This window comes from Arvicola amphibius, chromosome 4 (genome assembly GCF_903992535.2).
Source record: "Arvicola amphibius chromosome 4, mArvAmp1.2, whole genome shotgun sequence".
In the NCBI taxonomy this organism is placed as follows: domain Eukaryota; kingdom Metazoa; phylum Chordata; class Mammalia; order Rodentia; family Cricetidae; genus Arvicola; species Arvicola amphibius.
Window position 1 is genome coordinate 148,598,320 of NC_052050.1, and position 25,321 is coordinate 148,623,640.

The following is a 25,321-nucleotide window of genomic DNA, read 5'->3' on the forward strand; positions in this document are numbered from 1 at the left end:
TGCAGGAACAAATTCTTTGGCCACAGTAACCGGATTTAAACTTTGCCTTTGAAATACACTGCTAAATTTGCATTTGCATTACTTACTCTGTGTGTGTGTGTGTGTGTGTGTGTGTGTGTGTGTGTGATGAAATGCCTGACAGAAACAAAGGAGAGTTTATTCTGACTGTTTCAGAGTGCAGTCCACCAGGCCGAGGAAGGCATGGTAGAGGAACGAGCCTGTCTGCTGCAGAGGGTAGAGGGTAAAACCGAGGGCAGGTGTAACCTTCACAGGCTTTCTAGTTCCCTGCTCACCAGCCTTCCAAACAGTGCCTGAGGCTGGAGATCAAGCATCTAAACAAGCTTACGAGGGATAATTCAGATTAAACAATGGATGATGCCTGGGGACCAAAGCTTCATGCGTGCTAAGCATGTACCGTATGCATGAGCCACATGCTCAGCCCGCTCTTGTCCTCTAATGTTTCACCTCTGCATCTAGACTTGGGTCTCCCACACGGCCAGTTCACACCACTCCCACCTTTCACAGTTTTTTTGAGATTTATTTTTATGTGCGTGAATGTTTTGCCTGCTATATATCTGTGTACCACATGAGTGCAGAAGCCAGAAGAAGGTGTGGGCCCTCCTGGAATGGGAGTAACAGATAGGTTGTGAGCTGCCATGTGGGACCTGGGAATTGAATCTGGGTCTGTCCTTCTCTTCGAGCATTTTCAAAATCAAGACGTTTTGGTTGTCAAGGTAGTGATTCACACATTTAATCCCATCAGTGGCAGACCTGTGGTTTCCAGGCCAGTCTGGTCTTCATAGGGAAACCCTATTTCAGAAAGTAAAAAGATGGGGCGATGGGGTTGTGCATACTGCTGTCAGCTTGGGTACAGGGGCCAGAGATACTGACCACAACTGACCACAGCCTCGGTGAAGAATAGAGTCCCAGATGTCAACAGTGCTGAAGCCCAGGAGCCCTGATCTGGATTCTGCTCCTCTCTCCTCGGTGCTATTTAATGACTTGCCCGATAAAGTGATGGATTCTGAGGTCATTGTTCCTCTTGACTCTTGCGCTGTCAGCGCTTGTTCTTTGGGCATTCTCCCCATTGCAACCTTCCAGAGCAGCGTTAGAAACAACAGGTTGCCAGCATCCTAGTGGCTATGAATTTGAAGAGTAAAAGAAGTAATTTGTGCCAGGCAGTGGTGGCTCATGCCCCCTAGCACTCGGGAGGCAGAGGCAGGGGATCTCTGTGAGTTCCAGGCCAGCTTGGTCTGTAGAGCGAGTTCCAGGAGAGGCTATGAAAGCTACACAGAGAAACCCTGTTGGGGGGGAGGGGAGAATGTAATTTGTATAATATACTTAATATATCCAAAATATGGTAGCATGTGATCACTGTTACAATTATTAGGAATAGTTTGACATATTTATTGTGTGTTGTTGCTGGCTTTGAAGTCTTACATGTACTCATACCAGTCACTTTTCAAAGTACACACACTGGGTCAGCAAGATGGTTTAATGGGTAAATGTGCTTGCCAGTTTTAGCAGCCTCCACGTCCCGGGACAACCAGAATCTTAATGACTTTTTACTATGTAAGGGAAGAAATACACAGATTTCAGAGTGGAACCTGATTTTCTTATTCTATTTTCACTTTTTCCAAGGTCATACAATAAATGCTAGAAGAGTTGTTCCTGTGAAATTTGTGTTTGTGGGCCGTCCGCCTAATCTGGAGCAATAACTCAAAATTACTGGTGGTACCACCTCAAAATGTTAGCACGGCTCTACTGCAAGGTGGCGCAACAGCTTTAAAACCGCTTCTGAAGGGCCGGGATACTCGGTGAACAGCGCCTGGGGCCGGAACTAAATCCCTATCCTCCGCTCTTAAACTGGAAACACGCCCGACCCCGCCCCACCACGGCCCCGCCCCTGGTACCGCCCACACAGCCCCGCCCAATGCCGGTACTTGGGGAAGAAGCGACGCGCGCCGCTGGGAAGTGGGTGAGGAGCGCGGTCCGGGCCAGCAGCGGTGGAGAGAGGAGTGGCTGGGATCTCTCGGCGGGGTCCTAAGCACCGGTAGGCGCACGCCCGCTGCGGGGGCGACGGGGAAACGTGCACACAGCGCTCCCGCGGCTGTAGATTGCGCGCCCGGGTAGCAGGCCTCGGAGCGCGCATGCGCGCCGGCGATCTGCTCTTGCATCTGCCGCAGCGAGTGGTTCTTTTCAGAGGAAAGAATAGGGTCTCCAGGATGTGTGCCTTGGGACTGCTGCCTAAACCGCCTGGCCAGTGACCCCCTGACCCTGCTTCTGGGCAACAGAAAATCACTTTAGCTTTCTCTTTTCTTTTTTTTTTTTAAATTTACTTTCTTTATTAAACGCGAATTTGGTTATAAACATGGGAAGGAACCAACCCACTTTTCGCCACACCCAGTGCATTCAGGCCTGCGTTATGGCTGTAGTGTAGACATCAAGCACAGAGAGATTAGAGTACAAATGTGGTCTCAGCCAAGGGAAGTCGTTTTCAGTCTTATAGGTTCAAGTCCTCAAGCACCAGAAATAGGAAAACACGCAATTGAAACTAGAGGCCAGTTAAGCTCTGAAGGACTTGGTTGTTTTTGTGTAGGTTTTGGGGCTCGGGTAGTGGTGTGAGGCGACAGCGTCCCTCTTTTGTAGCCCGGGCTGGCCTTGAACTCGCTGTGTAGACAGGTTGAACTCCGACTTATCAACAGTGGCTCCTGGGTATGACTGACCAACGTTTCTGCCTCCCGAGTGTCGTAGCTTGTGACTTGTGCCTGATGTGTTCTACCACCTCACTTCTGGAAACAGAAGTTATATGGAGGGAGGATTTATTGCAATAATCTTCTGATACGTCTGTGATAGACTGCAGAACAACCTGGAAAGACTTGGTATATTTGTTGGGTTGGGTTTTGAGATAGTGTCTCTTCCGTTGTACCCCTGGCTGGCCTGGAACCCAGGTGAGTATCTTCTACCCCAGCTACAGACCGGAAGTCCCGCTCCTCCCCTCCCCCCCCACCCGCAGGGTTTGATCTGTGGTGTACTACTTATTTGTGGTTTAAACAAATACAACAGTAAAACACCGTTTATCTTTGTGGAACGTCAAGTAAATTCATTCGAGTATCTTTCCTGTGATGAAAAAAAAAAAATCACCTCTAAGTATAGTCCTCTCCCGTACCAGGGCATTTAACAGGTTAGGGTGCCACCAGTCTTCCCTAAGGCTGTGCTTACAATCTTCATTGCTTGTGTAGTTTATGTGCAACAAATGGTGTATTAAAAATCCTGTTGCTTTGTATGGAGACTCTGAAGTCGACTGTTTATCCTTTTGCAGGAGTCCTAAGCACCTCCAGCTTAGTAGGTCCAAAATGGCACAGGTCTTCCTCCTCTCTTCTGTTTGACCTTACCCCAGCCACACTCCTGTGCTTTAAAAAAAATAAAAATAAAAAAGGCTGTCCACGTGACTCCCAGGCCTTCCCTTTCCCTCTGAGAATTGGTATTACGTTATACAGTCCAGAGCCCTCTCTCTTCCCTATTTGTTCCCCTATGAATCTGTTACAGAAGATAGGTAGAAGATTTTGCCATGGTCACCGCCCTGTTGGATTTCATCATTTTCTCACCTTTTCAGGCAGAGTCCCGTCTTTGAGCTGGCATGCTTGTGCGGTTTTCATCCAGTCCGTTAATACTGTAATCCAAAAGAATGATTTCTCTCTCTCTCTCTCTCTCCATCTCTCCTCTATCTCCTCATCTCTCTCTCTCCTCGTTTTGTTTTCAAACAGGGTTTCTCCATGTATCTCAGGCTGTCCTGGAACTCACTCTGTAGACCAGGCTGGCCCCAAACTCACAGAGATCCGCCTGCCTCTGCCTCTCAAGTGCTGGGACTAAAGGCATGCGCCACCACCGCTGACTGTGTCCTTCTTTAAAACCATTCGGAGACAGACCATTAATTACCCTAAAGATAAAATCCATCAACAGAATTTGGCTTACAGTGGTTGACAGATAAATCTGCCCTACCAACCTTTTGTGGCCTCATTTCAGCTGCTCAACTGAGTGTCCTTTGTCTCATACAACACACGATTCCCTCTGCCCTGATCATTCGGTCTTCTCTCTGCCTAACACACTTCTAGTCGTCCTTCCACGCTCCCTCCCTTGGTCATTCTGAGCGAGCTGGCATAGCCTCGCCTCCTGCATTTGCTTAGGATTATAGTGAGTGGCTGTGATGGCAGGGATAACCCAGAGGAAGGAGAAACATTCTCTCTGTCTTCTTAGGGACCCTTCAAATTAAACTGACAAGACACAGATTAAGGGTCCAAGAGGAGTTTTAGTCCATGTATATAAATGCAAAGTGTTGGATCTAGGGGCTCGTATGAACAAAAAGTGTTAAGTTGTGGGAAGATAAGTAGACAAAGGAAGGAGATTTGGGGGTCCAGCATTATTTGCCTGAGGTGCTTTCCTAGTAATGGAGAGGGAGCAGCATTCACAGACGGAATTAGTTGCCTTTGCAGAGGCAGAGTCAGTTCCTTTCAGTTCAGAACTCACTGTGTGTCAAAGCAGCACCATTCACATCCACCACAGAAGTTGCTCTTGGCCTATCATAGTGACGATAGCTAACTTTGAGTCAATATTGCATTTTACAAGTAAATTTCCAATTGATTCTGTTTTGTGTTGTTTTTAAGAAAAGAGTTTTAGACCAGGCATTGGTGGCACACACCTTTAATCCCAGTACTTAAGAGGCAGAAGCAGGCAGATCTCTGTGAGTTCGAGGCCAGCCTGATCTACAAGAGCTAGTTCTAGGACAGGCTCCAAAGCTACAGAGAACCCAGTCTAAAAAAAAAGAAGAAGAAGAAAAGAAGTGTTTTAGCAGCTAACACTCTTTCTACATTCTTTCTAATATACTTTAAACATACAATAAGGTCACCTTATTTTGAGGTGGTCTTAAGGATAAGAAATAAACAGAATCCAACCTTTTGAAACACATGGACTATTACAGTTATGGGTACAATTACAAAATTGTATAACTTTTACAAGACCACAATGTAATTTGATTTTGTATATTTCAAATCACAAAGACATGATAATTTAAAAATTAAAAGAAAATATACCATAATAAAAACATACATTTCACAATTAAATCCACTGGATACATATAAATTTTAAGGGAATAAGCAAAAAAACTAAAAAAAGGAAATGGTTGATATTTAAGTAAACTGATAACCTAGACAAAAAAAAACCTTTAAAAATATAGCATAAACCCTCTCGTTCTTGTGACTACCATCTAAATGACTGTAGTGTCATCATTGTGGAAGTGTTTGCGTATGTTGTACTTTATGGTAATTTACATGGTGACGGCTCTGTAAGACCCTGCCAGTCATGTTTTCTGTAAACAAGATTGGATTAAAAAAAAATCACTGCTAAAACACATACATCTTCTTGTTATTTTTCTGTTCTTTTCTCCAAACTTGAAGAAAGGGGGATAATTCACCAGAACATTATCTTACTACCCAAATGTCTCAACCTTACACATTTTAAACTTTAAAAAAAACCATCACTATTGCTGTCTAACTTCATTACTGGAAGAATATTGAGAAGACATTATTTTGGCGAATTAGATCTTAAACATGGCTTTGCAGCAGGATTTAAAGGATATTCCTAAATATTTCTGTTTTTAAATGTAGTTTGGGAGAGCCAGCGGTGAAGGCGGGAGTGGAACCCTACTGCGGATGCCCAGCATGGACGATTACACGGTTCTGAGCGTGATCGGCCAAGGCTCTTTTGGCCGGGCCCTTCTGGTTCGGCAGGAAAGCAGCAATCAGAAGTTTGCCATGAAGGAAGTAAGACTTCCCAAGGTAACTGCGAACAGAATCAGCTCACGGTGAAAGTGAGCATACGACCTATATCGAGAACGTTCTTGTGGTTTAACGAATCATTTACCCTTCCCACAGGCATGTAATCGGCTTGTTCGTGAGCTTTACAAAGTCTTAATGTATTTATTCTGTGTGGTTCTTTGGCTAGGAAGATTAACAGAGAAGCAGTCAGAATGTACCGATTGATCTCAGTGATCACAGTTTCCAGTTTTGTATGCCAGCAATGTGGAAAATCCGCCAAACGTAGTCAGGTGCAGTGTGAATGGCCAGAGAGCATAGAGGGCCGTGAGGAGCAGGTGAAAACGGATAGCTTCAGTTACTAGGAAACCTACTCAGGGGATATATTTGTTCTTTTCCCCCCATGGATTGCTTGTTAATGCGTATCATAATTGCCCCATGTAGGAATTCATACCATGAACATTAGTAATATTTTGATCATTGTTTTATAAAAATATATTTTAATAAAAATTCTCAGTGCTAGGCATTTTTCCCAATGCATCACTTTTTAAAAATATTTGTATTAATTTAGAATTTAATACAGTGTATTTTGATCATATCACCCCTTACTCCTCCTGTCCTAACTTCTCCCAGATCCATCCCCTCTTCCCCACACCCCATAACTTTGTGTCTTCTATTTACTTATTTATTTTGAGGTAACCTATCTCTTCCGATTATGTTAGGCATATACTCTTTTCTGTGGGTCCATCTATAAGAGCATGGTCCGCCTGCTGGAGGCAACACCCTTAAAGAAAACTGACTCTCCCTCCCCAGAAGCCATCAGGTGTCCGTAGCTCCTGGGTAGGGGTTGGCGCTCAGGAACTCCTGTCCTCTCCGTGCAGGAGTGTTGATTGGATTCTTCTTGCACAGGTCTTGTGCAGTCAATCACAGCTGCTGTGAGCTCAACAATGCAGGATCTTGCCATGTCCAGGAGACATTGTTCTGGTCCTGTCGTCTCTGACTTCTGGCTCTTAAAATCTTTCTGACCTCCTCTTCTGTGACGGCTGCTGAGGCTTGCGGGGAGTAGGAAGTGATGAAGTGGTCCTGCTGATGGCTGACATTCCACCGAGTCTTACTTTCTGCACATGGACCAGTTTGAGTTCCCGCGTTAATCGATTTGTGGTGCACAAAGCAACATCTCTGATGAGGTCCGAGGACAGCACTAATCTAGAGGACATTTAGAGGGCATTTAGACTCAGTGTGCATTTAGTGAACTAATATAATAGATTCATCCCTTGGGGCCTGTGATGGGCTCTTGGTCTGATTTATAGTACCAGATATGTGGCTGTGGACCAGGCCTTCAGTCCAGTCGGAAAGCAGTTGGTAGCTGTAGCATTCATGCCACTGGTCATTATTACAGCTCACAGAAAAGCGTGGTTGACTCTGCATCATGGAATTGAACCCATGTCCCTTCATGTTAGCCAGGGATACTCATTACACGTCTATACTAATGAGGACGACTTTGTTTTGTTTTTGAAGCAGGGTCTCACTGTGTAAGCCAGGCTAGCCTTGAACTTGCCGTCTTTCTGCCTTAGCTTCCCAAGTGACGGGATGACTGACAGGCATGTACATACCACCACACCTGCTCCCACTGAAGTTTGATTTTAAACTAAATGAGTATCACAGTCCTGTGAGAGGCTTGCTGAGACAGAGAGAGCTCTTTGCTCTACTTCCACGTAGGTCTGGCCCGGCTGTGAGTTCTTTTCAGCGTGTTCACACTTGACACTGATGCTGCCTTCCCGTCTGAAATCCTCCAGTCTCCCTCCCTCTCTCTCCTCCCCTTCTCTCTCTCTCTCTTCCCGTATCCTTTCTTCCTTCTTCCCTTTGTTTCTCCTCCCCTCCCCCTCCTTCTCCCCTCCCCTTCCTCCTCTCCCTCCTTTTCCCTTCCCCCTCCTCCTCTCCCTCCTCCCCTCTCCCTCCTCCTTCTCTCTCCTCCTTCCTCTCTCCCTCCCCCTTCACCCCAGTCCTCTTATTTTGTAATGCTGAGGATCTAAACCAGAACCTCAGCCAGTTCTCTGCTTCTGGGCTCTACACCCAGGTCCCACAGCAGTTTCTTGATTATAAGCCAGTTAGCATTTTGTCCTTGAATACGTTTTGAGTAAGTTTTAAGTTTGGGAAACTTAATTTTCATTCGTCTTTGTTCATCTTTGCATATTTTTCATCTGGGCCAAGGGGCTACTGAAAGTCTGCTCAGAGTCTACTGCAGTGACAGCTTTGGTTTTCTTTGAGTGTTTTGGTTTTTTTCTTCAGCAGAATACTGGCTATCCAGTCAGCTGATGCCTAGGCAGGTTTGTTCTTGGTTTTGGTGGTGGTGGTGGTGGTGGCGATAATCAATCCCTGTGCCTTGAGCACTACTGGGGGGGGGGGGGGCTCTACCACTAAGCCACATCACCAGTTCAAGTGTATGTGAAAATTAGTTTGCATTATGTATGTGGAGGGAAAAAAAATATGTTCCAATAGAGCCCAAGCTTGGTCAGTCCAAGCATATAAAATAGCCATAATCAAAAAGTCACTGCATATTTTGTTTCAGACTTTGAAAGCTTGAGCCAAAGTAGATATACAAACCTGCATGGAACATTGAAGTCTCATATAAAACTATACAAAACATTAGTTTGAGGTTATTTTAAAACTGAGCATTGAATTTATAATTATTTAAAGTTTTTTTTCAGTCTTTCTCTGATATACAGAAGTCTAGGAAAGAGGCTGTTCTGCTAGCTAAAATGAAACATCCCAATATTGTTGCCTTTCAAGAGTCATTTGAAGGTAAATATGAATTCTCCCAGATACGCTCGTACCTGGATTTGATTTTTAACAACTGTGACTTTCCTAAGGAGTCTCCTGTGTGTTTTAGCTGAAGGGCATCTGTATATTGTGATGGAGTATTGTGACGGAGGGGACCTAATGCAGAAAATTAAACAGCAAAAAGGAAAGTTTCTTCCTGAAGATACGGTAAGAAACCGACTTACCTAGAACTCAAACAGGGCAGGAACCTGGAGGCAGGAGCTGATGCAGAAGGCTATGGAGGGATGCTGCTTACTGGCTTGCTCCCCATGGCTTGCTCAGCCTGCTTTCTTATAGAACCCAGGACCACCAGTCCACAATGGGATGAGCTCTCCTGTGTCAATCAGTTATTAAGAAAATGCTCTACAGACCAACCTTCAGCCCAATCTTATGGAAGCATTTCCTTAATTGGGGTTCCAAAGTTACACAGTGAGAATCTAATAAATAAATAAATAAATAAATAAATAAATAAATAAAATAAGTAGCTCTTAGAGATGGACATGTAGCTCAGTGGTGGAGCTTGTGCCCAGTATTTGCAAAGTCCTTGGTTCCTTCTGCAATGCCGTATAAACCAGGCTTGGTGATGCATGCCTGTAATCCCAGTATTTGGGAAGCAGAGGCAAAAACTCAGAAGTTCAAAGTCATTCTTGGCCACATAGCAAGTTTGAGGCCAGTCTGGGATGCAGACTATCTCTTCCTTACCTCCCAGCCAGACACAAAAAGAGAAACTTATATTCGGTTGAAAAGTAGAAGAAAAATGTGGCGGACATTTCATTAAACTATGGATCATATATAAGATGGCAAAACATGGGAACTAGGCATATGAATTTCCTCAGATAATACTGAATTGTAGTTGAATTGTGTAGTTTTTATGCGTGTATAATTCTCTTTTGATATTTTAGTAAATTAAGGCCTAGAAGTCATTCCTCAGAATTTGAGTTGACATCAGCTAGTTATTACATTTTTACAGGTGTTGCATACTATTTTCTTTTAAAATATTTTATTCATTCTTTTAGACTTTTATACAGAATATTTTGATCATATTTACCTCCAGTTCTTTACCCCAAATACTGTGTATACTTTTTTCTCCCAGATACTTAACTGGTTCGTACAAATTTGTCTTGGAGTAAATCACATTCACAAGAAACGTGTGTTACACCGAGATATCAAGTCCAGAGTGAGTATAAGGTGTTGATGACAGAAGTTACAAATAATCTCATACTAGTTCAGAATTACATATAATAAAGGGTTATTTATTTAGGGGAGACTCACAGATCTCTGTCCTAGATCACAGTCCTCTTTCCCGAATGGGGAACAGGAACTGAGTCTAGCAGCCGGAAGCGAGCGCACACTTTACAGCAGCATTTGTAGTATAAGAGACCACGCCCAAGTGGGCTGCTTTCTTAAAGGCTATTGGCCAAAGGAGCTCCAAAAGCAAGGTGTTTGGGGGTCTGGGGAATGAAGAAAACAATTTCGTTGTCTTTTTTTTTATTACTATTTCTTTTTGGGACATTCTATTTAGTTTAGAAAATTTTGCCAATATAATACTTTTTAATATTTACTCTTTTAATGAAAAACATTTAGCTGGTTGTGGTGGTACATGCCTTTAATCCCAGCATTTGGGAGACAGAGGCAGGCAGATCTCTGAGTTTGAAGCCAGTCTGGTCTACAGAGTGAGTTCCAAGACAATCAGGGCTACATAGAGAAACCCTGTCTCAAAAGACATAAGGAAACAATATCCTCACTTTATTGAGGTAAAATTGACAAAATTTTATATATTTATAGTATACAATATGGTATTTTAATATACATACAAGTATGTACATTGTAACATGATTAAGTCATGCTAATTGATGTGTCTGTGATCTTATTTAATGTTTTAGATTTACTTTTATTAAGTGTGTGTGTGGGGGGGGGGGTATGTGCATATGCACGTACTTGTGTACTGTGCATGAGAGAGTATAGATGGCCAAGAAGCCCTGGGCTTCAGATTTCCTGGAGCTGTAGTCACAGATAGCTGTGGACCACCTGTTATGTTTCCTGGGAACCAAATCTAGGTCTTCTGGAAGAGCAACAAGTGCTCTTAACCACTGAGCCATCCCTCCAGGTCCTCCCCTTCTGAACATTTAAAACTACACTTCAGCCAGCTATGGTAATAACTGCCTGTGATCCCAGCCCCTGGGAGGTTGAGGCAGGGGGATTTCTAGTTTGAGGTCAGCACAGACCACTTGAGTCAAATCCCTATCACAGAAAAATAAATAAAATCTACTCATTTAGTAATTCTCAAGAATATTATATATTGTCAGGCAGTTGTGGCAAAGCCTTTAATCCCAGCACTCAGGAGGCAAAGGTAGGCAGATTTCTGTGAGTTCGAGGCAAGTCTGATCTACAGAGTGAGTTCCAGAACAGCTAAGGCTATACAGAGAAACCCTGTCTCAAAAAAACAAACAAAATAGTATATTAACCACGGTCACTCACCACGATGTACAATATAGGTCTTTTGTTTGTTTGCCTTAATACAGGGTCTCACTATGTAGTCCTTGCTATCCTAGAACTTACTATGTAGATCAGACAGGCCTCTAACTCCAAGAGATCTATCTGCCTCTCCCTCCCATTGAAGGCATGTGCTACCGTGTGAACCATGCAGTAGATCTTTTCTTCTTCTTCTTCTTCTTCTTCTTCTTCTTCTTCTTCTTCTTCTTCTTCTTCTTCTTCTTCTTCTTCTTCCTCTTCCTCTTCCTCTTCCTCTTCCTCTTCCTCTTCCTCTTCTTCCTCCTTCTCTTCCTTCTTCCTCCTCCTCCTCCTCTTCTTTCTTTTGGTTTTTTGAGACAGGGTTTCTCTGTGTAATTGCTCTAGCTGTCCTAGAACTTGCTTTGTAGACCAGGCTGGCCTTGAACTCACAGAGATCCACTTGCTTCTGCCTCCCGAGTGCTGGGATTAAAGGTGTGTGCCTCCACATCTGGCTCCATGCAGTAGATTTTAGGACTTGCTTACCTTACGTAAAACTTTATGCCCTTTGACCTAGAATTTATACCAACCAAATAAAATAGCATATGTAAAAAGGAGTTGAAACCTCTTTTGACGTCTAGGTGAATGTAACCCTTTTAATGCCCTCTGAATAAATGCACGTGTTCTCAGCTAGGAAGTGGTCAGCACCTGTCCCAGCCACTGAGTCACCAACACAGGCTTCCACTGATCAGATCCGATGCTACCCGACATTTGCTTGTTAGATTTCAAAGCATGCATCCTGAATCCCCAGGCAGAGGAGTATGCAGCTGTTTTAAGAGGGGGTCTTGCTATTTCTTTTGTTTTCTCTGGGGCCCAGCTGTCAGTATTTCTACCCTTATCCCCACCATCAGCGGGCTTTGAAAGCTGCTCTGGAGACCGCGGCCTTATGCTGGGATGATCAAAACATCTATATTCTTCTTTTCCAATGCAGAATGTCTTCCTCACCCAAAGTGGAAAAGTGAAACTGGGAGATTTTGGCTCTGCCCGTCTTCTCTCCAGGTATGTACCTGTCCACGTGACAGAGAACTGAACAGCCATTTTCAGAAGAGCTTTGGAGTTCACTTTGCCTTTTCTGTGGTTTCAGTCCCATGGCTTTCGCGTGCACATACGTGGGAACGCCTTATTATGTGCCTCCAGAAATTTGGGAAAACCTGCCCTATAACAATAAAAGGTGGGTAGTGTCCTTATTTGGATAGTGTTGGGCATTTGGCGGGAGGGTCTCTAACCTGCAAACTGATGCTGGAATCTGGTGCAGATGCATAGAGCTTATTTGCTTTGGAATTTTATTTGAGTTATTTCCCGTGAGTGTCTATGTGAGTGTGTACACATGTGCCACGGCCTGTGTAGAGAGGTCAGAGGACACCCTTTTGGAAATTGGTTCTCCTGCCTTGTTGAAGGAGGGGGGCTGCCTCCTTGGTTGTTTCTGCCGCTGCACTGCACACCCAAGGCCAGCTGACCCACGAGCTCCTAGCCGGTGCTACCGTCTCTCTTTCCGTCTTGAGGTGGGAGTGCCAAGATCACAGATGTGTGCACCTGACTTTCTTACGTGCATTCTGAAGGTCAAAATCAGATGGCCAGTCTTGTGGGGCAAGTGTTTTGACCAGCCGAGCCACCTTCCCCACTCTGCTTTATAAAGATCTGCTTGGGGCCTTGGTGTATGCAGTTCATGAATAGAATAATTTTGCCTAGCACGCGTCTTGGATTTGATTACCAACACCACAGAAATAAAATGGCATAAAAAGTAGATCTTAAAGTCACATGGAATCTGAATTCTCAGGAATCCAGAGGAAAGTCCTGGTTTTCCAACCATTGTCATATCACAGCTGTGAGGGCCTTGTTGACAAAAGAAGGTTCAGCGGTCCGTAAGGGTGGTCTGAGTTATGTGCCTGGTTCCAGACTTGTTGTTTATGCTTTTAAGAATCCCTGTATCCGTCCATCAAATGAGAGCACGGGGATGGGAATTAGACAGTCAAATCTCCTGCATCTGTCCATCAAATGAGAGCACTGGGAAGCAGATGGTCACGATTTTCAAGATTCCTGGGAGGTTCCCATACAGCCACACTTAGAAACCACTAGGTTGTAGCAAATCATCGTAAGTGCTGCATCAGCACTGGTTTGATGAATTATCTGGCTGATGATGTATGAAGAGCTTATGTTTTGCAGTGTGATTTTTAAAAAATATATAAGCGATATATATCCGTTGTTCACATGATGGGTGAGCAGGCATGGATAGAAATAGAGGCAGAGGAAGGACGTGGAGGGCTGGGGATTGAACTCAGAAGTAGACAAGTTGCCTACTATGCATTGCCCTGGGTTCTATCCCCAGCGCTGGAAACTAAAAGAAAATAGTAACAATAAAGAAAGGAGGAAAGAGAATGAGAGAAATCACTCTTTAATTATTCTTTGTATTTATTTAAAATTTTTTATTTAAAAATATTTTTAAAAAATTTTTATTTGATATATATGGATGTTTTGCCTGCATATCTATATGCCACATGTGAGCCTGGTACACACAGAGACCAGATGAAAAAATCTCATGGAACTGGAGTTAGAGGCCTTTGTGATCCACTGTGAACCTGGGTCATCTATAATATGAGCAACAAGTGCTCTTAGCTACCGAGACATTTTTCAGACTGTTATATTGGGATTTACCAGTTGATAGATTCCATATACAGTTTGGTATTCTGCCTTTTCCTTTGATATTGTTCCATATTCATTTTCTAATAGGAATGCATATTTCCTTGTATATGTATGTATGCATGTGTGTGTCTGTGCAGGTACATGTGCACATGTGTACCTATTTATTTTATTTCTTGTATATGAGTGTTTGGCCTGCTTGGGCATTATACCTCAGGCACCGCCCACTTCTTTTTGAGGCAGGGTTTCTCATTGGAACTCTCCACGCTTGATGACCTGGGTTCAATCTCCAGGACACAGATAGTAGCAGAAGAATAGATTCCTGCAAGTTGTCTTCTGACCTCCACATACACCCTGTGGCTCATGTGTGTGCTCATACATATACAAAAATAAATTAAGTGCGATAAAATAAGATAAAAATGCATGTATTACTGTGATAATATAGCATAACAGTTCTTGCAATGCTCATCTCTTTATGCTTCTAGTGACATCTGGTCCTTGGGATGCATTCTGTACGAACTCTGTGCTCTGAAGCATCCAGTAAGTATGGTGCCAGACCAAAGGGCCATTTGTCATGTCCTGCTAAGGCCCAAGGGATGCGCCGGATTTCTACTGGGGATCACTTCCCCAGGAAGAAATTGTTATAAAAGTTTCTGTTTGTTCCCCCTTTTTATCTTTGCATGGAGCCATTTTGTAGTTCTGTGCCAACAGGAAAAGCCTATTAGAGGCTGTAATTTTATAAGTAGCTCTCTCCTTCTCCTCTTTCTTTTAAATATAACATAATATTTGCCATTGTAGCTATTTTTAAATATAACATAATATTTGCCATTGTAGCTATTTTTAAATATAACATAATATTTGCCATTGTAGCTATTTTTAAGTTCACAATTATATTATGAATTATATTCAAGATATTAATTACACTCATGATATTCATTAATTATGTTTGTGATATTCATTGGTTACGTTCACAGTATTCATTCAATAACTACATTTATGATCTTTATTAATTATATTAATTATATTGATTATATTCATGATATTATATCCTGATACTGCTGTCCATTTGTGGGGCTTTTCCATCACACCAAACAGATACTTTGTTCTTAGGAAATCATGGCTCTATATTCATTTCTTCCCCAGGTTGAGATAACTTCTAATTTTTTTTATTTTTTTATTTTTTTATTTTTTTTTTGGTTTTTCAAGACAGGGTTTCCCTGTAGTTTCTAGAGCCTGTCCTGGAACTAGCTCTTGTAGACCAGGCTGGCCTCGAACTCAGAGATCCGCCTGCCTCTGCCTCCCGAGTGCTGGGATTAAAGGTGTGCGCCACCACCGCCCGGCCTAATTTTTTTATAATTTATTTAACTTTTATTTTATGTGCATTGGTGTGAAGTTGTCAGATCCCCTGGAACTAGAGTTACAAACAGTTGTGAATCACCAAGTGGGTGCCAGGAATTGAACCCGGGTCGTCTGGAAGAGCAGCCAGTGCTCTTAACCCCTGAGCCATCTCTCCAGCCCCTATCTTTCTGTCTCTATGAATTTGTATATTCTATATATCTCATGTAATACGATTCTATGGTATTCATCCTTTTTAAAGATTCATTTATTTTATTTCTTCTATATGAGTGTTTGGCCTGCATGTATTTGTACCACATGTGTGCCTTGTGCCTGGGGAAGGTAGAAGAGGGTGTTAGATAGTCCAGAGCTGGAGTTATAGATGGTTGTAGGCCATTATACAGGTACTGGGAATTGAACCTGGGTCCTCTGCTGATAGGGAACCCCAGCTGAGGTTCTCTCTTAACCACTGGGCCTTGTTTCTAGTTGGCAAAAACTAACCAGTACACTTAACTTTTTTTAAATAAAACATCTTTTGAGAATTTTATATATCGGTGCTGTATTTACATTTCTATCCCTCCCTATATTCAGCCTTCTATTCCTCCTGTGTCTCTCTGCAACTCCATCTAAAGTTCATGTCCTTATTCTTCTATAATTATCATATCATATCATATCACACACACACACACACACACACACACACACACATACCCAACTGCTACATTTCCTGTTGCTCTTACATACTGCCCTTGGCAGTAGGTAGCTTAGCAGGGAGCTTGCTCATGGAGAAGACTAATTCTTCCTCTCTGAGCAGCCATTGATTGCCTGGAGTTCTTTATCTGTGGGTGGCCTTGTGAAATTTCCCCTACTGAGGAGTTCAGAAGAGGGTGTTGGATCCCTTGGAACTGAAGTTATGGATGGTTGTGAGCTACCATGTGAGTGATGGGAATTGAACCTGGGTTCTCTGTAACTAGTCTTTCTCTGACCCAACAGCCAACTCCCAAATAATGGCATGGAGACATCTTATCAGTTACGAAAGCTGGTCCTATACCTTAGGCTTGTCCCACCAGCTCTTATAACTTAAATCAACCCATTTCTATTAATCTGCATTCTATCTTGTGCTATTACCTCCTTCTGTCTTGCATCTCCCATTTCCTCTTCGTGTCTCCTGATTTCTCCTGCATGCCTAGATTCCTTCTCTACTTCCTTTCTCTCTCTGGAAATCCCGCCTATCCCTCTCCTGCCTAAGTATTGGCTGTTTAGCTTTTTATTACACCAATCACAGCGGTCCTCTGCAAGAACAAGTGCTCTAAATTAAATTTCCCTCTTATGACCACTCGTAATAGGTTCCAGAGGGTTTGTTATATTGTGTTTCATTTTCATTTAATTCCTGGAATGTTTTTCTTTCTTTTTTGACCCAGTAGTATGTTGTTCAATCTCCATGAGTTCATGTAATTACTAAACAATTTTTACTATTTTCTTTGAATAGTAATGAGATGAGATCTATGGAGTTATTTAAGCTTTTCAGCATTTGTTGAGTCCTGTTATATGTGTCATTTATGTGGATTTCTCATGGGCTGCTGGTAAAATGTATTTCCTTTGGTGTTTGGTGGCATATTCTGTAGATGTTAGACCCATTTGATGTATGATGTTGTTTAATTCTAATGTTTCTCTGTTTACTCTTAGTTCAAATGACCTGTCTACTAGAGGAAGGGAGGTATTCAGATCATGTGCCGTTCCTGAGTTGGGTTCATCATTGTCTTGAAGTCTAGAAGTACCCTACTGATGAAACTGAGTGTGTAAAAACTTAGTGCATAGATGTTTAGTATCACAATATCTTCTTAGTTAATTGTTCCCTAGACCAGAATAGATGTCCTTCTCTGTCTCTTTTTATCATTTGAGTTTATAGTCTATTTTTGTCAGGTATTAGAATATCAATGCCTGCTTGCTTCCTGTTCTTCTTTGCTTGGGGGGTACTTGTCCCTCACTTCACTCTTAAGTTGGTACCTTCCATTGAAGGTAGAAGAATTTCTTTCTTCTTCTTTGTTTTTTTGAGACAAGGTTTCTCTGTGTAATGGTCCTGACTGTCCTGGAATTCACTCTGTAGGTGAGGCTGGCCTCAAACTCACTGAGATTCTTCTGCCTCCGCCTCCCAAGTGCTGGGATTAAAGGTATGCACCACCACCACCCAGCCCTAACCTTCATATTTTGATTAGGGTGTTGAGTCTATAATTTAAAGTTATCATTGAAAGGTGTGTGTTGATGGCTGTAGTTTATTTTTATCTTTAATGTTTGTGTTCTTGGTCCTGTTTTGTAGTTCAGGACTGTGGCTTCATTTATTTCCTTCATGTAGTTCCTTGGCTGTATTTACTCCTCTCTTCAGTCTGCAGTAACTGCTTCCAGTCTTCTCTGTAGGCCTGGATTGCTGAACATGAATTCTTTCAGCCTGCTTATATTATGCATAGTTTTTTCTTCTCCTTAAACTGTGGCAGATAGTTTTCCTGGGTCGGCATCTGTGGTTTTTTTAGAACTTGGGGTGGCATTGCTCCAGGCACTTGTGACCTTCACAGTTTCCATTGAGATGGCATACGTTATTGTGATGTATTTTCCCATAGAAGTGACTTGTGGTTTTTCTCTTGCAGTGTTCACTACTCTTTCTCTCTGTTTTCTATTTAGTGTTTTGGTTGTTGATTTTTGAGACAGGGTTTCTCTATGAAGCCCTGGCTTTCCTGGAACTCCCTCTGTCTGGCCTCAGACTCAGCGATCTGCCTGCCTCTGCCTCCTGAGTCCTGGTAGGCATGCACCACCATGGTCCAGTTTATATCTTGCATTTTAATGTCTTTTCTGGTCATTTCTATGTGGTGTTCTGTGTGTTTCTTGTATGGGTATGGGTGTGTCTTTCCTTAGTTTGGGGACTTTTTTCTATGCTCTTGTTGAAGATCTGATCTATACTGTTGACGTGGAGTTTTTCTGTGGCGGTGTTTCATACTGCTGATCTTTTTGCAGTGTCCCAAAGTTACTGCACATTTGTGGCACTTTAAATGAGAGTGTCTCGCATAGGTGTAGATATTTGAATAATTGGTGTTGGCAGTGCCCTTCTTCCCAGCATCTCCTAGTCTGGCTCTCCCACCCAATCTCTTCCTGCCCAGCTATAGGCCAGTCAGCTCTTTATTAACCAATGAGAGTAATACATATTCACAGTGTACAAAGATTATTTCACAGCAGTGTGGGAGGAAGGAACTGAGCCAGGCTTACCCAGAGAGCCTGCCTGAGTCTGGAGGCGAGAGAGAGTCAGGGTCCTGGGTCAGACTAGACAAGGGTGTGAGGAGAGGGAGGGTTCCCGCCTGGGTCTGGGACTGGAGAGTGGGAGTGTGGGGCAATGTATGATTAGTTTTGTAGCAGCCCCCGCCAACTGTTTTCTAGAGTGTCTGTGCCATTTTTATGATTGTTAGCTTCTGAACTGAAATGTGAGGAAACAGAATTTGCCCTAGTAAATATTTTTTTTTCTAGATACTTTCAGATAATTTGACTTACTTGGTGGTAGTTGATCATTTGGTGGAGTTGTTCATTTTGTGGTAGTTGACTGGTGGAGGTTGCTTGTTTGTTTTTTGGTGGTAGCTGCTCATTTGGTGATAGTTGCCTGTTTGGTGGTAGCTGCTCATTTGGTGATAGTTGCCTGTTTGGTGGTAATTAGTCATTTGGTGGTAATTAGTCATTTGGTGGTAGCTGCTCATTTGGTGGTAATTACTCATTTGGTGGTAGTTGCTTCTTTGGCAGTAGCTGATTGCATAAAGCAACCATCAAAACTGATCCCGACTAGGTCTTCACTTTGCATGGAAATAAATCGTTTATCTGTGGATCAAGATCTGTCTCTGCTTGAGAGCACACAGCTCAGGAGGTGGTTGAGTCAGAAAATGCCCTCTCAGCACCTGATGTGAGAGTAATTCAGACCAAAGCATGTGTTGTTCATGTTAGGGCATCTCCCTTGAATAGAAGTGACTTCTGGTGTCAGCTTCACAGCTTAAGGAGGTAAGCTAGGCCTGGGAGTGCTTGTGGGAGGACAAGGCCCAGAGCGCAAGGCCAACCTGACAGGGAACACTCAAAAAATAAAGTCTGAGCGTGCCAGTGACATAAACATTGGGGGGTGGGGTGCAGAGACAACTCAGTAGTCAAGAACACTTGATGCTTTTGCAGAGGACTTGAGTTCAGCTCTCAGCACCTGTACAGAGGCTCAGAAACGTCTCTGACTCCAGTTCTTGATGATTTAACAGCTCTGGTCCCTTTGGGCACCTGAACATTCTGTCTGTCTCTCGCATATACACACATAATAAAAATAAACCTTTAAAAAATAAATACATTTTTAAAAAGAGAACAGCTCAAAGAACTTTTAAAAATGCCGAGGCCTCAGCCTACTCCACATACTTAAATCAGAATCTCCAAAGAGGTCTCGAATTTGTTTTTAAACCAGGCGATTCTGAAGTGCGTCCCAACGTTGGGAACCGCTGTTGCTCGGAAGCCACCCTGAGTTTACGTGTGCCAGGCCAGCACTGACAGACACCGGTCTCCGTGTGGAGGCTGTGATGTTCATGTCCACCGTCCTCCAAAGCACGTGAGGCTATGAACTGACCTTAGGGCCTCCGTGGAAGGAAGGGACCCAACAGCCGGTGCCTTTGCAAAATAAAAGTAGCTTATGAAAATATGAATTTACTTCAGCTGATATTTCTTATTTCTGTATTTTCTTTCCATAAAGTGTCATTTTCACTTTTCAGTTTCAGGCAAATAGTTGGAAAAACCTCATCCTGAGAATATGTCAGGGGCCCATCCCCCCACTGCCAGCTCTGTATTCCGATAAGCTTCACTGTCTCGTCAGGCAGATGTTGAAAAGGAGCCCTTCCCAGCGCCCCTCTGCCACCACCCTGCTTTGCAGAGGCAGTTTAGTGCCCCTCGTCCCGAAGTGCTTACCCCGGGAGGTATGACAGGAGTGTCTCTCATTGGCTCTAGCGTGGTAGCGTGTGTTTTTAACTTATCCGGCGGTGGGCGTGGGCGTACAGTGGTGATCATGGAGCTGTCACAGGACATCTCGGCCCTCTCCTTTCATCCTTAACGGGTCCAGTGATAACTCGGGTTATCAGGCTTGGCAGCAGGTGCTTTTAACCGTTGCAGCGTCTCACTGGCCCTAAACTTGTATCTCTTAAGCTTAATTTACTCAAACATGCCTGTAAAGGCTCACGTAATTCAGAGGTGTATTTATTTTTTTTATTTTTTCTAAATATATTTGTTTATTTATTATGTATACAATATTCTGTCTGCTTGTATGCCTGAAGGCCAGAAGAGGGCACCAGACCTCATTACAGATGGTTGTGAGCCACCATGTGGTTGCTGGGAATTGAACTCAGGACCTTTGGAAGAGCAGGCAATGCTTTTAACCGCTGAGCCATCTCTCCAGCCAGGTGTATTTAAAATGTAGACCTCTTTTCCCTCTTCCCCTTCCAGCGCTCCCTCCAGTAGCTGTGACACTCTCCTGCACTGGGGTTGAGCCTGGGGCTTCACTTACGGTGGGCAGAGTCTAGTGATCATCAAGTTTGGATTGTGGTTTTTGGGGTGACACTGGCCTCGCATTGGCAGGCCTTCCTTAGCCCCCCAAGTATCCAGGATTAAACTCCTCTCCTTATGTTTGCTTTTATGTGGTATCTTTGTTTTCCAACTTTAAGTGCTCTTGTGTTGAAGAGCACTGTAATTACATGACCTTATGGTGGTGTCCAAAGCAAAGTGTCTTTCTTTAGCTGGGCCTGAGTATGCTGGTGAGTAATCCCTGCTGTGTGGGCTAAGACAGGAGTCTTGGGGTATAGAAAAGTGTTTTTCACATCTTTAAATGCTCATCTTTAAATTTCAGATCATCACAGAATATGGAGAGCAGATACTGGATGAAACCAAAATATCTGAGCCCAAGAAATTTAAAAAAGGAGGTAAGAATTTTGGGAAGCTTATTTTTCAAGTGTTTTTTTTATAAGTATCATAAAAAAGAAAATATAGTTTCCACCGGGCAGTGGTGGTGCACACCTTTAATCCCAGCACTCAGGAGGCAGAGACAGGTGGATCTCTATGAGTTTGAAGCCAACCTGGTCTACAGAGCGAGTTCCAGGACTACCAGAGTTGTTACACAGAGAAACCCTGTCTCAAAAAACAAAAAACAAAAAAAGTAATCATTTTCAAGTTATTAGAATTGTTTATCACAGATAGCCTTCAAATAATTTTTTTGCTCCTTCAGACAGAGTTTCCTTCAGATCCAGAAGAAATAGTACATTTTTCCCAGTGAGAAATCACCCCGCACACTTAGATTAATTAAATTAATTAATTAAAAAGCTTTTTAATAATGGTCCGTGGCTGGTTTTGGTGATGCATGAAAAGGAACCAGCCTCAAAGAGAAAATGGTACCAGCTTTGATCTATACATTCCACATAGGCTGTCATCCGTAACTCGCTCTGGGGTCCCAGCCTCAGGTTACACTCTAAACAGTTTAAACAGAGACAGGAGATTGCAAGTCTGGCCACTCGGGCAGATGGGAGATTGACACAGCAAAGATATAGCCAGAATTATTTAAATACACCACTATTGTTCTTTCTGAATTGTCTGAATTGTTGTTACCCAGGGTCACCTTGCCCACCTGGCAGAAGTCTGCCTAACGTGAGGTTCAAGTTTACAGCAGGCAAGGGATGAGCATGACCGAGTTGTCCTGGTCCAGGGCCTCCATGCTTGACCTTTCCTCTCCATTGTCAGAACCATGAGGACTCCCTTTCCAGGAGAAAAGCTGCCCTTCTGTCTTCCCCAGGCTTCAGCCTTTTCCCTCCCCAGCCTGAGATTCCTGGGGAAACGCCAGTTCCTTGGGGGTTATTGTCCCAGCAGTCTGATAGCCAAAGAGAGGAACGTAAATGCCTCTTTAGAATGTCTTCATTGATGGTCACAAGAGGAGCCACTGAAATGCTACCACATTGGGACCGTTTAGTGCCTACATAGTGAGATCAGAACAGTGAAATCACGCACAAGGACAGGGACTGTGTGTGACATGCTCCCCTCGTGTCTCTATGGCCTGTCCTTACAGGTATTCAAAGCCATTTTTAAGATGTCGAATGAAGCTGGGCATGGTAGCATGCGCCTTTAATCATAGCATTTTGCGGTGAGGCAGGAGGATCGCTGTGAGCCTCAGGCTAGCCTGATTTTCATGAGTTCTATGCTAGTGAGGGCTACATAGCGAAACCCTGCTTCAATGCCCTAAACAAAACCAAAAGTCGGTAAATGTGGGGATGCGGGCTCCTCTGACTTCTCAGCTGCTTAAATGGGTTGGCATGGATGACTCTTGCGTTATCTGAACGTTAAGGATGAAACAACATAAATCGTTTCTTGTAATATCTAGAGAATTTTACCCGGTGCTGAACGCTCGATACCCCTTCAGTTTGATGCTATCTGTGGTCAAGTATCTTTAGTGTCCTTATTTGGCAGACACCAATAATTCCAGTGTTGGGGAGGCTGAGGAAGGACAGTCAGAGTTTAAGGACTGCCTGGGCTGCTTACCGAGGATCTTTAAACACAAAGCGTAAGCGGGGAGAGCTGTTAGGATTCAGGCATTTTGCTGGCCTGCCCTTCACCTGGCAGGATATACCCAGGCAGTACCCTGGCCAGCCCAGGGTCCTAGTGTGTACACAGGTACAAAGACAAGCTCGACCCACTCCTGACCTCACTGTTCTGAAGGGCAAGCAGGACTTTTCCTGCTTCTTCTCTTTTCTCTCTCTCTCTCTCTCTCTCTCTCTCTCTCTCTCTCTCTCTCTCTCTCTCTCTCTCTCTCTCTCTCTCTCTCTCTCTCATCTCTCCCCTCCTTTTCCCCACTCCTTTTCCTTCCCCCAGTAAAACTCTCCACCTGCCATGGGACGCCTCAAAGGTTCCATCTCGCACAGTATCATAACAAAAGTTATGTTAGAATTTAGTAAGATAATCTTCCTGTGTTTCTCCTGCCTTCTCTTTCTAAGCGGACCCCAGCAGAATCGGGAGAGCTCCTGGAGAGGAAGCGCATGCGGTGGTAAGTGCTTTAAGACTGAATTTGTGAAGCCTGGGTCTGGAGAGCATCTGGCTTTCTGACTTGCTATGAGGTTTTAGGATTTAGCTCCGCCCCTCCAGCTAAGATGTCGTTCACCTTTTGATGCATGAAGCATCAGCAGCTGTTGCCCTGTACCACCTTGCTGAACCTTCCAGACCCTCGTTTATTCTTTGTTCCCATTTTTAATTGCCAATGGCAGTGGTATCAATATGGGTAAGACAGAACTCAGTTCTGCCTCCAGATGTGAAAATATTGTTTGAGCTTGGCTTTTTCTTTTGCCTTTATCATGGTAATATACATATATATTCAAATAATTAAAATACAAATATAAATATATATAGTCAAACCATTTAGCCATTTTAGCAATTTATTTGTTTTGAGACAATGTCTTATGCTTTACCCCTCACTGTGGCAAAATACCTGATGAAAGCAACTAAAGGAAGTGAGGGTAGGGAGGATGGGGTAGGGGTGAGCAGAGTCGGGGCAGGTGGTGGGGGTGGGTTACTGTGGCTCATCTAAGGTGCTGTCCATCCCAGCAAGAGTGTGAGGTTCTGGAAGCAGAGAGCTGGGCCTGCTTTCTCCCTTCTGCCTTTATCATTCAGTCCAGGGCACCAGCCTAGGGGATGGCTCCACCCACAGTGGACTGGGCCCTCCCCCACCAATCACTAATTAAGAAAATGCCCTACAGCTGGATCTTATGGAGGCATTCTCTCAATTGAGGCTCCCTCTGCTCCCCCCCACCCCCATGACTTGTGTCCAGCTGACAGAGAACTAGCCATCATAGGACTTTGCTGTTTTTCTTTTAAAATGTCTGTAGTCCCTCTTAAGTTATCCTGTGAATCGAGCTGACATTTTCCAGGCTGGTATTCAAGGCCCTGCTGGCCATTTCTAGCCCAAGGCAGCTGTGACACTTTGCTCCACTACTGATGCACTGAAGCGGTGAGCAGTGACAGCAGGTGTCCTTCCCCCAACACCTTAGCAAACCATCTGGGACTCCGCGGAGCAACGCCTTTCCTTTCCTGGACGCTCCGAGTAGCTTGCTTTCTTCTTCTGTTGCACAGAAAATAAATAGCGCGGGCTTTGCTAAGCCTCCGAGCTACATGCCCAGCATCCAAGCTTTTAATTAAAAAGATAACGAGGCAGAAGGGTCAAACATCTGAAGCCACTGTGTCGGGCGCACAGATAGGTTTATGTAACCATGTAGAAGAGGATGGAGCTAGTCTAAAGAGACAAGTGAAATCTGGGAAATCTCTCCCTCCAGCAAAACCTAAACTGTCTTTCAAACTCTCCTTCCATGGAATGCTCCAGAAACCGGCCCAGAGGAAATGGGGACTAGTTTATACTGATGTTGAAGAAATTCATAGTAATAAAATTGATGTTATAAAGGATTTGCTAATGGATTTGTTTAGGAGGCATTAAATCATACCAAGTAGAATTTAGGTAAGGGTGCACTGTCCTCCAGCACCCCAGAGATAAGTAGCTAACTAGGCCTGCCAGAGTGAACTTTACAATGTTGGGATGTAGATGTTTGCTCACCAGGATTGGCCAGCCTTTAGGCCCATTCTCAAAGAACATGCCTCTAACAGGCAGCTCGGGGGAGGGGGGGAGCATCATAGGGTCACAGGCATTGCTGAATCCTGGCCTAAAGCCCCCAGAGAACATCAGGTTTCAGTGGGGTAAAGATTAGTTGTCACTTCCGTTCTGTTGCTGTAACAAACAGTCTGAGCAAAAGCAATTTACAGGACCAGGCCAGTCCATCACTAAAGGAGCCAGGGTAAGAACATAACAGGAACCAAAACAGAGACCACAGAGGACACAGCTTGCTGGCTCTCTCCTGGCTGTGTGCTTAGGGGCTCTGTTATACAGCTTAGACCCAACTGCCAAGAGAAGGGTGCCCCTACAGTGGGCTGGGCCTCTTCCATCAGTTAACAACAAAGACAGCCCCACCCCCACCCCTGGACAATCCACAGGCCATTCTCATCTGCGCAGTCTCCCCATTGAAACTCCTTTCTCAGATGGCTATAGACTGTCAAGTCGAGGTTAAACCTAAGTAGGACATTCGGCATCCCCTGGGGGCTTTTAACATCCACTTCCTACAACTGCTTCAAGACCCTGATGGCTG

The 25,321-nt window shown here is 43.8% G+C and overlaps 1 protein-coding gene across 1 annotated transcript in view; it reads left to right on the forward strand.

Annotated features, from left to right (window-relative positions):
- The first annotated feature begins 1,928 nt into the window (after positions 1–1,928).
- Nek3 (NIMA related kinase 3) overlaps positions 1,929–25,321 on the forward strand; it is a 28,688-nt gene continuing 5,295 nt past the window's right edge. Inside the window, exons 1-11 of the mRNA XM_042055012.1 lie at positions 1,929–2,053; positions 5,664–5,834; positions 8,519–8,612; positions 8,701–8,798; positions 9,724–9,807; positions 12,070–12,137; positions 12,223–12,309; positions 14,261–14,315; positions 19,880–20,080; positions 21,004–21,076; positions 23,132–23,181. Of these exons, the coding sequence (XP_041910946.1) occupies positions 5,709–5,834; positions 8,519–8,612; positions 8,701–8,798; positions 9,724–9,807; positions 12,070–12,137; positions 12,223–12,309; positions 14,261–14,315; positions 19,880–20,080; positions 21,004–21,076; positions 23,132–23,181 (936 nt within the window). The 5' untranslated portion in view covers positions 1,929–2,053; positions 5,664–5,708. The remainder of the gene's footprint in view (positions 2,054–5,663; positions 5,835–8,518; positions 8,613–8,700; positions 8,799–9,723; positions 9,808–12,069; positions 12,138–12,222; positions 12,310–14,260; positions 14,316–19,879; positions 20,081–21,003; positions 21,077–23,131; positions 23,182–25,321) is intronic.